The 12,927-nt window shown below is 41.5% G+C and overlaps 2 protein-coding genes across 2 annotated transcripts; one reads left to right on the top strand and one right to left on the bottom strand.

Annotated features, from left to right (window-relative positions):
* Window positions 1–154: 154 nt before the first annotated feature.
* On the top strand, window positions 155–9,121 carry LOC146258868 (monoacylglycerol lipase ABHD2-like). Its single transcript, XM_084672512.1, has 11 exons — window positions 155–308; window positions 750–820; window positions 1,054–1,283; window positions 2,247–2,422; window positions 2,921–3,088; window positions 3,467–3,650; window positions 4,520–4,612; window positions 4,732–4,833; window positions 4,938–5,007; window positions 5,089–5,173; window positions 6,887–9,121. Exons 3-11 carry the CDS (start codon window positions 1,063–1,065, stop codon window positions 7,108–7,110), a joined length of 1,323 nt encoding a protein of 440 aa, XP_084528638.1. The 5' UTR covers window positions 155–308; window positions 750–820; window positions 1,054–1,062; the 3' UTR covers window positions 7,111–9,121.
* Window positions 9,122–9,182: 61 nt separating this feature from the next.
* Window positions 9,183–12,395, bottom strand: rlbp1b (retinaldehyde binding protein 1b). The gene is made up of 7 exons (XM_084671855.1): window positions 12,363–12,395; window positions 11,816–11,944; window positions 11,411–11,615; window positions 11,025–11,203; window positions 10,668–10,826; window positions 10,457–10,567; window positions 9,183–10,048 (listed from the first exon to the last, which is right to left on the bottom strand). The coding sequence occupies exons 1-7, from the start codon at window positions 12,393–12,395 to the stop codon at window positions 9,920–9,922; spliced, it is 945 nt and encodes a 314-aa protein (XP_084527981.1). The 3' UTR covers window positions 9,183–9,919.
* Window positions 12,396–12,927: the final 532 nt, after the last annotated feature.

Here is a 12,927-nt window from a genome sequence, read left to right as displayed (position 1 = left end):
TTGAACTGATGAAGTAGTCATGTACAGCAGGCATCCCAAACATTCAGGGTATTTAGAATGTGCACACAATTATTAAATAGCAAACACGTGACATGCAAGCTTCTAACCTCCAATGAAAAGAGGTATGTAAATAAGCTCCACAGTAGGAAGTGCTATGCGTGCATACGCGTCTCTTATTACTAGCAACAGTAAATGCTGCCAGTAGTAAACAGTACATTGACCATAGCAAACTTTCATTGCCTTCGTCGGATAGTTCGGACGTAAAGATCAAGAAGACCGACTCCAATACCTTCAAAGCAAACAAAATGGTATGTTGTGCGTGGCTGCTGCTGTCTGCCTGTTTTTACCGAATCAATTGTTAATGCGTACTGAAATGATTGACTTGAAAGAGGGCGGGCTACTTTCTCAGTGTCTTTGTAAAATTATACATTCTAATAGACCTGGATGTTAACAAATATACTGCCTTGTAGTCCAGACAAAATATACACGGTAGAACAGGATAATTTGATGCGTTCCTACTGCCCCTCAAGATAAATTGTAGTCGCACTTAATATACTGTCGTCTCGCGCGTTTCGTTTGGGAAAGGCTACTGAGTGAGTTATGTTTTGCTCATCAATTATTTGAACCTTTAGGTAGAAGTCTTAAGACTACCTACCTTGAAAATGATCATGTCAACACATTGTTGTTGAGTTTATGCAGTTTATGTATGTATTTAATATGATAACTTTTTTTTTTTTTTTTTTATCCAGCATTGACCCAATTTTAGCTATCAAACTGTAGCCTACCTGTGACAACACTATAACAACGAGTGAAAGTCTAGGTGGGTAAAGTCGTTAACACTTTGAAATAACCTCTCACAACACTACTACTGCTGCTTTCTCAATTTAGACTTTGTTGGTGTCACAGTACCTTAAAGATTATTTTGGCAGACTTTTAGATCATATTCTTCAGTGAAGTTCTGTTGTATTACCAAACCATTCTTCCATTGCACCAATGTGTCATGTGTTGGTTAAAGGTATGTTCGTTGTGTCTAAACATTGTGTTTAAACATAGGTCTTCTCCATGTCAACCATGAATGCCCTCGGTGAGGGCGATGTCCAAACCATTGCACCTGAGATGCCTGCCATGTTTGATGGCATGAAGCTGGCAGCTGTAGCCACCGTACTCTATATCATAGTGCGCTGTCTGAACCTAAAAAGCCCCACTGCACCCCCGGACGTCACCTACCAAGATACCCCCCTCAATCGCTTTGTGATCAAGTTCTGCCCCATACTGTCCAAAGAGTGAGTGAAGCCTCTTGTCAGGTGGTGTCTGCTGTTGCCTCATGTCAAATGTAGACATAATGAGAAAGGGCATACAAACAGGCACAGAACCAACATCTGAAAATCAGACATAACGTATTCTTAGAATTGTCAGTCTTGGCTCCGACACACACAAAATGCATCAACATTTTTCAGAAACATTTAGCACGATCCAAAGGTAACTTTAACACGACATATGTTAACAACTGTCAGTCCACACTCCTGTTATGTAACTCTGTTCCGTCACTCGGTGACTGTAATTCAGGCTCTAGGATCAATCAAGCCTAATAGATCTCACTAGCAGCTGTATATTATCAGGAGAGTTACAGAAAGCCCCTCACATGGAAAGCCATGATGTTTACTCTTTTCTTTTTTGGTATGACTTTGTTTGGTAAATCAATCAGTAGATAGATTGTTCAATGCTCTGTAAATACACAAATGTAAATTACTATTCACCAACCCTAACCATTTGTTTTATATCAGCAGAGCTGTAGTTGAAATTCTGCAAATAGTTTATTGATGGTATGAGCATCTACAGATGGTCTACAGGGTACTCTCAAATTAAAGTGTAACCCCTATATGCAGCAACCTTTTACAGCAACTCATATAGGTCTACTAACACTACCTGGGTACATATTTGTTAGTAGATGAGTCAGCAGCAGGTAGATCATTTAGTTGAAATGATCCCTTCTCAAGGGCCTAACAGACCCAGAGGGAGTTTTGGTAGGCAGTGCAGCAGTATACTAATGAAGTGTGCCCTAGGGACTGGTCTCTCAGAAGGTGATAGAGTTGGATAGCAGCACATGGGGGAAAAAGACAGTGTTATGTAAAATACTTGTTATGTGTTATGTATGGCTTGGGTGTTCTGTCTCTGTCTGTGTGTTTTCTTGTATGTGTACTCTGTCACAGTCTTTTAATCTTTTTTGTGTTGTGTTTTCTCCACAGATACATTCCACCGTTGCTGTGGGGGAAGAGTGGGCACCTCCAGACCGCCCTGTATGGAAAGATGGGGCGTGTCAGCGCCCCCACCCCCTTTGGGGTCCGCAAGTACCTCCCCATGCAGGATGGGGCCACGGCCACTTTTGACCTCTTTGAACCGCAGGGGGACCACCAAACCGGAGGTGAGATAAGGGTCCACTTTGTTTTGGACATTGTAGGCAACAACAGGCACAGTGTAAGCCCATAATAAAGTTTATTTCGTAACATGTGATATTCTGTGTATCCACATGTTTTATTTTTAACTTGGCAAAATATCCCTGTCTTTTTTTTGACATGTAATCGCAAGAGATTTTGCAATGGCATTTCCAAGTACAGAAAGTGATACATAGACTCTGTCAGCAACCCCGATGGGCTCCTGCCCAGAATGTAGCATTAGTGCTGTGTTGTAAGCAATCACATAGACGCATATGTAAGATTCTACTACCTTAACAAGGGTTTGTTCAGGTCCTAGTTTCTGCTCAAGCATGTTTATTTTACCAAGAGTTGGAGATGGGATGAGAACACCAGTATCTTAGTCCCTGGATTGAAAAACAGCATGCATTCTCACTCCCTATTGACTTAGCACACACCACAGTGATCCCCCAATGGTGTATGTGTGCACATTTTATTGTCTTGTGTAGATGACATTACCATGGTGATCTGCCCGGGGATCGGTAACCATAGCGAGAAGCACTATATCCGGACCTTTGTGGACCACTCCCAGAAGCAAGGCTACAGGTGTGCTGTGCTCAACCATCTAGGGGCCCTGCCCAACATAGAGCTCACTTCCCCTCGCATGTTCACCTACGGTAAGACTTCATAGCATAGAAGTGTCTTTCTATGTTGGTGATACCTGAATTGTCATTCCACCAGCATTTGCATGATATAATTTGAATTAAATTGTGAAATGAAATGTGGAGAAATGCAGATACACTGTCAATTTAATAATAATCATTCAAATTGAAAGCTGGTATTTTGAGTGAGACTGGTTACTTAAATCAGTGAAAGATCAAGAGGCTATTAGCATGTCAGTGGATACTTCTAGAATGATTATTTCAAATTGTCAGGTCAATCTGTCCTATTTACTCCCTCAAGTCACTTGGTCTCCATTGAGAAAGTGTAATCTTTCTATATTTTCACTGTCACATGTCCTGTTTGATCCTGGTGTGTCTCCACCCTCCACAAAGGCTGCACCTGGGAGTTTGCTGCCATGGTGGGCTATATCCGGAAGGCCTTTGCCCAGACTGTGCTGGTGGTGGTGGGTTTCAGCCTTGGGGGCAATATCGTATGCAAGTTTCTTGGAGAAAGCCAAGCCAACCAGGAGAAAGTAATATGCTGTATCAGCATCTGCCAAGGGTACAGTGCACTCAGGTGACTATAGCAGGGGATCTTTCCCGGTCTTCCTCATACCAAATATTTTTGTACTCTTCACGGGACCTGTAGCATTATACAAAGCTTTATTTGATAGCAATAATTGTCATGTTAATCCTTTTGATTTTGTAATGTGTGACTTTCAACTTTCTTTCGTTCTTTTGATGTTTACATAGAAAATTCATTATCCTTTTAAAACTGTCTTGGTTGTTGTGTCTGAACACAGCTTAAGAAGTCGCTTTGGCCATCGTTTTACCATTAGGTTTGAAAAAGAATATATGTCTCATCAACAGCATTTTAGTTAGGGTATGTAGTTTGGAAGGGTATATTATAATTAACATACAGCTGGATTGCTATGACTGTGAACAGTAACGTCTCTGTGATGTGCGAGTGTCTCACTATTTGTGTTCATGTGTACTTAAGCCAGTCAGCCAGTCTGTTAGTCTCGTGGCTCCTCTCTTTGTTCATCCTAATATGTAGGCCATGGCTCACTCCACTGATGTTCTCCTGGCTATGCAGCACCAACAACAGCATCTGTTACATCTTGTTCAGTGCACCGCCAATACATGTGACTGGAGCACTGACGTTGTTAGGATAACAAAAAGCTTAATACACACCCCTTTGTTCACCATAACTATTTTAGACACAGCCTGTGTCCAGGTATGCTGTGTTATTATGCTAAAGTAAGTAGGTACAGTGCTGTAAACATGTCATAACATCCTTAGTTGATCATACAAAACAGGGTAGTGGTTTATACTGCACTTACAGTGTGCACTATCTTGAACAGCTAGCCATTTTGACTTCTTTTATACAATCTAATTTAGCAAAACTGCTCCATTTTGGGCTGATTGTGTGTTGTGTGATTCCAGGGCTCAGGAGACGTTCCTACAGTGGGACCAGTGCCGAAGGATCTACAACTTTCTTATGGCCGACAACATGAAGAAGATTATCCTGTCACACAGGTACCAATGGAAAGGCAACAGCTGACCTTCAGAATTCCTTAGATGTTTTACTTAGTAAGTAAAAGCTGCAATGAACAACTGGGAAATTATATAAACACGTATGTTTTTATTCACAAAAGGCGGAGTCTATTTGGGTCCAACTCGACCAAGATCGAGGAAGCTGATTTGAGCAAACTGTATACTGCCACCTCCATTATGCAAATTGACGACAACATCATGAGGTTAGGGAGACTTGTATTGTGGCAGTCATTTTGAATTTATTCCCTGTAATCAGGTTTTGTAGCCACTTAGTGATTTTCCTGATTGATTTAATTGCATTTGGTAGGAAATTCCATGGCCATGACTCGTTAAAAGAGTACTACGAGAAGGAGAGCTGCGTGCAGTACATCTACAATGTGAGTGAACACTGGTTGCTCCACAACTTTCATCTTAGAATGTCAATGATGCTAATACTGATGACGGTGGTTCTATTCCAGGTCAATGTGCCTCTCCTATTGGTCAACTCTTCAGATGACCCCCTGGTGCATCCATCACTGTTGACCATCCCACGCACACTTGCAGGTATTTTTCTTATAAATTATGAAACCAATTGTTGACTTTCCTCTACATTAACCCAAGTAAAAATGATGTGCTACTTTCCTTCCACTGGGAAAGGAACTTATGTAACACATACTTAATCAACATAGCTGTTGCCAAGATCATGATGTACTCTGTTGTGGTTTGAAAAGCATTAGCACATGAATGTTTGTCTGTATCTAGTAAACATGAGCTCACACAGTCAACCTGTTTTCAGTTTCTCCCTTTTAGACACACATACACACTCTTAAGTGATGATAATGTCTAGTCTGAGATCTCTCAGCTGTGACTCCCTACCCAGACAGTCTTGGTAAATTTTTTAGAGCCATGTGATCCCTTCTGGTGTGGGATTATTTATAGGTGTGAGGGGGGGGGGGACTCTTTTGTGAAACTATGTGACTGTGTGTGTGTGTGTACGTGTGTGTGTGTGTGTGTATGTGTACTATTTTAAATTTATCCCTGCTGCCTCCTACTGCCAGAATGCCCTGGGTCATTAGCCTCAGTGTGTAAATCATCAGCAGTAGGACGAGGGCTAGTTTCTAGGGTAAAGGTGCTGGTGACTCATCTAAACTCTATAGGTGATGTTGATCCACTGAAGTCCCCGTGGGATAGAAGTGAAGCTAGTCTTACCACCATTAAATAGCTTAATTAGCAGTTAACAAGCTCACCCTGGAAGACCTTGCATTTTTTTGGGGTACATAACAGACCTTTTTCTGTATGGAGATTCACTAGAATAGGTTTATATTTTGAATATATTATGTAAAATGTAAGATCTAAGTGAATGTAGTTGAAAAGATGTAGTCACCTCTCTGTGTGTTAGCGGAAAAGGGAGAGGGAGGGAGCAAAAGGTTGGAAGGAAGGAGGAGGAGGGAGGGAATGGGGAAGGATAGAATTACGGAAATGGAACTGAGGATGGGATCATCTTTCTGGGAGGAAACCATAGGTCTTGCTTCTACTCTCACTTTGGATAAAACTAACTGACTTCTGTTACTGCTGGAATCGATTGCCTCACTCATTGCCCTATATCGAGGAAGTACTGTTATCTAACATTGTGATTTGAGGAAACGTGTTCAGTGTTTTTGAAGCTGTATGTCTATATGATTGATGGATAATATATACAAAATATCCCTGGGGATTATCCACAACTTTTACATTTGACAAAATACATAATACATAATACAAATAGTACATAAAGAAAGTAGAAAATCAAGAATCAGAAGTGCATAGTGCAGTATTTTAGTGGTCAGAGCCAAGAAAAGGACTGTCTTTACCTGGCACAGTGCAAAGCAACTAGACCTTGGGTACCCAGCACTATGCGAGATCCATCTACCTTTGAAGCACAGAAATAGAATCGAGGACCCTTCTGTCTCTGTGCAGGGGTCACAAAACAACTCAGTGTCACAGAGCGAAGCATTCGAGTTGGTGCGTATGGTTAAATAATGTCTTGGAGGCATGCAGGGCCTGTTGGCTGTAGCATAGGCAAAGGTCAAGGTTTTGTGCTTGATCCTCACTGCAACCCGTAGCCAATAGAACAACCTCAGCAGGGAAGATGAATGTGAGTACTTGAAATATTAGGTCTGTGGCTACATCCTGAATGATCTGCAGATCTTGTATGGCACACGCCATATACAATATTTTAAAAACTCACTTATTTAGTTTCCCACCCCTTGTCCCCCCCTCCACCCCCTCTCTTTCCAGAAAAGAAGCAGAATGTGATATTCGCACTGACACAGCACGGTGGCCATCTAGGCTTCTTTGAGGGAGCGGTGCTGTTCCCCCAGCCCCTCACCTGGATGGACAAGGTCATTGTAAGCTACGCAAACTCCATCTGCCAGTGGGAGAAGAACAAGCCAGTCTGCCAGAGGACGCAGCGTGGGAGACAGTTGCACTCCTGTCATCCCCAGACCCTGGGCAAAACCTAAACCCTCACAGGCAGTGTTCAAGCCCTAACACATTAACCCATAGATAAGCAATGATATGCTACCTACTCTCCCTCTCTCCTAACCCTCTAACCCCATCCATGTTTTTACAAAACTGCTTTTTACCAAGTCACTCTTTAACTTTTACCATTTCAAAGGAACTAATATGTGAGAAGGGACACATTCAGGAACAGGTAAAGGAAACATGTAACTTAAAGCTCTGTGGCCCCAAGGGCTTATCAGTAAAGTTACGATGCCTCTATTCAGAGGCTTAAAGCCAAAGCCTTATTAAGGAACTGGGGCCTTGACGGCCGAAATGGACCCCGTTGGTAAACCACTATAGGACGCCACTGTTGCCGAGCCAAGGAGGTCCACCTGTCACCAATGTTACTTTATGGTGCTTACAGAAAAGGAGAGGGAAAAAAATCATGTTTTTGTATGCTGTTTGGGAGTTTAATTGTGAACTTTTAACTTTAAATAAGAAAGGGATATTGAGATATTGAGGGTTGAGAGGTTTCTTGAAGGAACTGTGTGTGACTAGACACTTTCAAGGGTCAGAGTTAGGGTTGAGCATGTACACAACCGAACCAGTCATACACTACTGTTGCATTAATCCTCATTTACCTGTACTGTACTAAGTAGAAGTACATCCTCCACTGCCTGGCAATAGGTCCTATACTTTCTCAAAAGGAGAAGGGTCATTGGGTGGATAGTTATAATTTCAGTCCCTTTACTGTGTTTTTCACCCATGCTTTAGCTCCTCTGTAATAATTAATTTAGCTTTGTTGATGTATTTCTGTATGATCTTCCTTAAGTATTGTCTCCCATGGGGAACTATGGCAGTTAAGACTTGGTTTTAAAAGGGACAAACAGTGTATTTTCCTTTTATACTAAGTATGAAATGGAATTTTTCACAATGTGAGAACTAAGTTTAATCTCAATAATTTACTAACTGCGTGGTGTGGCAACAACAAACTCTGTGTTCAGACTGTGACGTTTAGGACCAGTCTATGCTGCTGAGGTAGAGTTTTAAACATAACTTTCCATATAAGACCCAATGTAATTTATGACTTGGTATTCTTCCTTGGGGATAAGCCCCTATGCCTCTTTCAATTACATTTTAGGTATATAAACTGTGTTTTTCACTTTTTGAAATTGTTTACAGTTTTTAGGAACATCCTAATTTCTCACAATTTCTGCTCACTTATTAATTAACTTACAGTTTCTTCTTATTTTTGTTAAAAAGATTTGTTATAAATGTGGGACACAAATATTTTTCTGTAATCACTGTGGATTTGTCTTTGTTTTCTGACAGCTGTACACCCTTTTCTTTTGCAGCTGTAATCGTTTGCACAGTCTATGGTGGACAATGGACCATAAATTCTCTATGTTGTCATGGCAATATTAAAGGCAGGGTAGGTAATGTTTTTGAGAAGCACTATTTGTCATATTTGGTGAAATAAACTTCACATCCTGATAGCTATCTATAAATTAAATTCTCTGACAGTCAAATAAATCTGATATCTGTGGCTGTCACAGGACTGGAATTAACACGACCTATCATTGTGTTCGTACTGAATGCAATGATTGGACAGGCTACTTGCTTGTCTACCTACTTGTCCTCCTAGCAGTAATCAGGCAGCACATATGTTTTGGGGAGAAATTTTGCGTTGGATACTTTCAAACTCAAGTCTAAATAGCTAGTTTCTCAAACCTTGCCCTGCCTTTATATGAGATGTAGACTTCTTACTAATAGACCTTAACGGCAACTTGATAACTGCCGTTTTTTCCCTCTGGAACTCCTCCCATGTTCTGCCTTTACTCTTCGGTTTACAGTCTGACATGTTTTAGGACTGTCAATATCCGTTGCGTTAACATAGAATCGTAACAACACTGTGCTGTACTCTTGTCAATCATGTGCACTGGTAAAAAAAATATGTAATCCAATGCATTTTTTTGGTAATATTAAAAACTGTTTGAACTTGTGACCTTTAATAAAATATTTTCATGTACAGATGCAACTACTGTGGTTATTGTATAGAACAATGGGCTGTCAGTCTCTTTTTTTCTAAAGAATTAATGCTGGCTGTAAGACATGAAGAAGAAATGAAGAAGAAACAGTATCAAACCTGGGAGCATCTACACGGGTATGTGGCTTCATAACCAGTACCACCGTCACATTTTTGTGTATTTAGATTTGTACTAGCCATACTCATCAAAGGACTACATGAAATACCTCACAAACCATAGTTTGAGGACACTGTCATTTAAACTTAAAGATAAGCAAGACATATTTATATACACTTTATTGTACAGTTTTTCAGAGGTGACATTCTTAAGCCCCTGCACCAAATTAGGATTTATTTTTGTGTCCGTCATATACATTTCCGAATGAAACCAAAAGACTAGACAGGCACTTGTTGGATTTGAGGCTTACCTAGGGATGGGGGCCTACTGAAAAAGGTTTATCATAAATACTAGAGCCTGCTGATTTTGTGTGGGTCAAACAAAGGACATAACAAAAGCACAGAAAAAGGCAATCAACAGTGTGAATTTGATTGTAGAGGGCTTCAAAATAATGATACCAAGCCACAAGGCAAAGCTAATGCTACAATGGTTTCTGTGCTGTTGAAAGGGTTTTGTTGGCCATTGACATTGAAATCTACAAGGCAATAAGCACTCATAACAATATTTTATACATAACTTGTTCTAAAGCCACTCTGCTAGATTGAAGTTCAGTTTGTTGCTCCAATTGGGCACGTGTGTAAGAAGGTCTCATCCCGGTTCAGAGCGGTTGCAGGGGGTTTGATGTTCAGTCAAACAGCTTCGCTGCTGTGGCCTTGCCATCATACTTGGAACCCTTGCCGTCAAACTCGGAGGGCAGGATGTCGGCATCAAACTCCTTGTAGTAGTTGTCCAACTCATCTCCATGAACAAACACCTAGTGAGTCAGACCATCAATAGACCATATATGACAAGTGAAGCCTCACGAATTATTATCATAATTGTTCGACCATTCACTATTTTGTCACTTGTCGTTTGTATAGTTAACTGAAAGTATGTTTGCCCTAATATACATCTATCTTGCTTTTGCTGTTACATTTACATTTTATGTTACACACATTGTTATATATATATCTGTTATACATTTAGTCATTTTAGCAGACGCTCTTATCCAGAGCGACTTACAGTACAGGGACATTCCCCGAGGCAAGTAAGGTGAAGTGCCTTGCCAGGGACACATAATTTTTGCACGGCCGGGAATCGAACAAGCAACCTTCGGATTGGTAGCCCGATTCCCTAACCGCTCAGCCATCTGACCCCCATTCAGTGTTCCCTCTATACTCACTCTCTCCAACAGCTTGCCCTTCATGAGGGGCTTGACCACATTGTAGGTGGTAGTGAAGTACCATGGCTGGTGGATGAAGTGCACGGCCTTGAAGCGGGCAGGAAAGGAGTCCTGCAATACGAGATAAGGATAAGGGTAAGGAGAAGATTTGTTCTTGTTTTGGATCAACTGAATATCTGTTTCTCATATTACTGGCAATGTGGTTTGTTACCTGCAACATGTCCACCATCTTCTTAAGCTCAGTGGGTTTGATGCCAGAGGCTTGCTGCATGGTGAAGCCCTTGAAGTTCTCAATGATGCAGAAGCCATTGATCTGAGTCTCTTCGTTCTCCAGAAGCTTCTCCAGGATTACACAGTAAGCACGCAGAATCTGACACACAAAACAAGAGACACATGTTACTTGAGTGAAAGGCTTCAAATAACATTGTAAATGAATAATCTGGGTAGTTTTTTTTAACTATGTTTTTATTCAAGAAAGATCAGACAGCACAAAACCATTCATTTAGGTACGTTGTCTTGATTACTGTTTCATTATGAGAATCAACCAAATCTGGGTCGCTTGTTTCACCTCATCAAAGGTGATCTCCTCGTAGTCCCAGTTTTCGATGTTGAAGAGAAGCACCACGCGGCCGTACTTGTCCCTGCTGGACAGGATGCCTGGGTAGCCGGCCTCAATGGTGCTTCGCACCGCCTCAGGGGTCAGGTTGTCAAACAGCTCGGGGTAGTCCTTCCTAAAGCGTACATAACCTGAACACAAAATAAGTGTTAATATATCTTGTGGTTTTTCGTCTGGTGAAACACCTTTGTCGAGGTAGGAATTATCAACTATTGTTCTACGGATTGCATAGGACATTTAAAAAAACAGTTGGCATTGGGAAAAAACAACTGATCCCAAAGTAAGTAAAATGTGCTGGAAACAAAGCTTGTGTTAGACCAGTCCAAGCAGAGACCCACCCTTCATGAGTTCAAAGGCTCTGGGCACGTCGTATTTCCTGGCACGGATGAAGCGCACCAGTGTAGAGTCAGGCTTCTCCCCAAAGGTGTCCTGCACCCCCTTGGCCAACTCATCTCCTGCATCCGCCTTCTCCTTGATAATGGCCCGCAGCTCCTTGGCTGCTGACACACGCTTCTCATCAGTCTCGTTCAGCTCATCTTTGGCCTGGAGGGAGAGGGGGAAGGTTTACACACACATGCACAAACCCACAACCGTTGGAGTTTATTGATGCAAAAAAAATGCAACACAACACTGATGTAGAAGGGAAGATATTGGTCTAATAGAATTTAGGTTCAAGGGGAGTGAGAGGTGTGTGGGCCTGTTTGTGTCTGCGATAAAGAGGGAGAAAGAGAACTACAGATCACCTTCTGCATGGTGTGGTCAGGAAGCTTAGCACACGGTCCGTACACAGGACCATGATCCTTGACCGTGAGGCGCTCCAGCTTGGCCCTGAGGGCCTGCTCCTCCTCCGACACCATACGGAATGTTCCAGTCTACAGAAAGAAAAAAGGAGGGAGGGGGGGGGCGTTGAGACATAATCATGCTTGCCGCCAACCTCAGCCTCACAAGACTAACTAAAGGACCAATATCAGACGAGGTTTAAAAAACGTCTAATCCTCAACACGCACACACCCCCCTCTTCTCCCCCAAATATGCGACTAACGTCTGTGAGGGTTTCCTAAATCAATGGGGCCTCAGTGCTAGCATTAGCAGCTAAGCTGCTTCACATGAGCACAGCATAAAGCTAGTATAACCCTGAGATTACAGGGCCAAAGGGCTGTCCTGTTGACAACATCCAGTGATACCACGGTTTAAGGGGGAGTCATGTGAAATGTCATGATGTCGTGTCACATTGGGGAGGAGTTTATCTTGAGGTGTAACCAGTGGGTGTTACATAATTGTAATCCGTACCTGTCGTCCATGGAGTACATTAGGAACCTCCATCTCATTGGACGATATAATCAATAAACAATAGTCATTGTTACACAGCTACCCATTTTGGAACAAAATAATCTCTGTATTCTCAGATTTAAGTAATGGTAAAATTGGACAAAGTGATTTCTAAGATTAAACACCACAAAAACAATATCTGGCACAGACTTAGCAAACAGAAAAAGGTCATGAAATGTACTCACAACCACAGCCATTTCTTCTGGTATTGAGAGCAACTCTTGGTACACTGGGAATGTAGAAAATAAATGGAATATTTACATGGAATTACTTTTCCAAAATAAGATGAAGGGAGAGAGCTGAAGATACAGTTCACCCTTTTTGTTCTAGTTCAAACGACCCTCCAGCAAATGATCATGAGTGCATTGAGATATTTTGTTTAGCTTTCTCTTCTTATTAAGCTACAGGATTAGCGTATTTTGGAATCTTAAGACTTATTAGTCTACTGACACACATTTGCTCACTATCCTGTTAAAGTTGTGTTTCGTGAGCAAAAACAACTTTCTCAGTAACTAATAAACAGAGA

The sequence above is a fragment of the Hypomesus nipponensis genome, chromosome 14 (assembly GCF_054491055.1).
Source record: "Hypomesus nipponensis isolate SF chromosome 14, ASM5449105v1, whole genome shotgun sequence".
NCBI classification, from domain to species: domain Eukaryota; kingdom Metazoa; phylum Chordata; class Actinopteri; order Osmeriformes; family Osmeridae; genus Hypomesus; species Hypomesus nipponensis.
The sequence above is the reverse complement of the archived record's forward strand: the minus strand, read 5'-3'. Positions and strand labels throughout refer to the sequence as shown.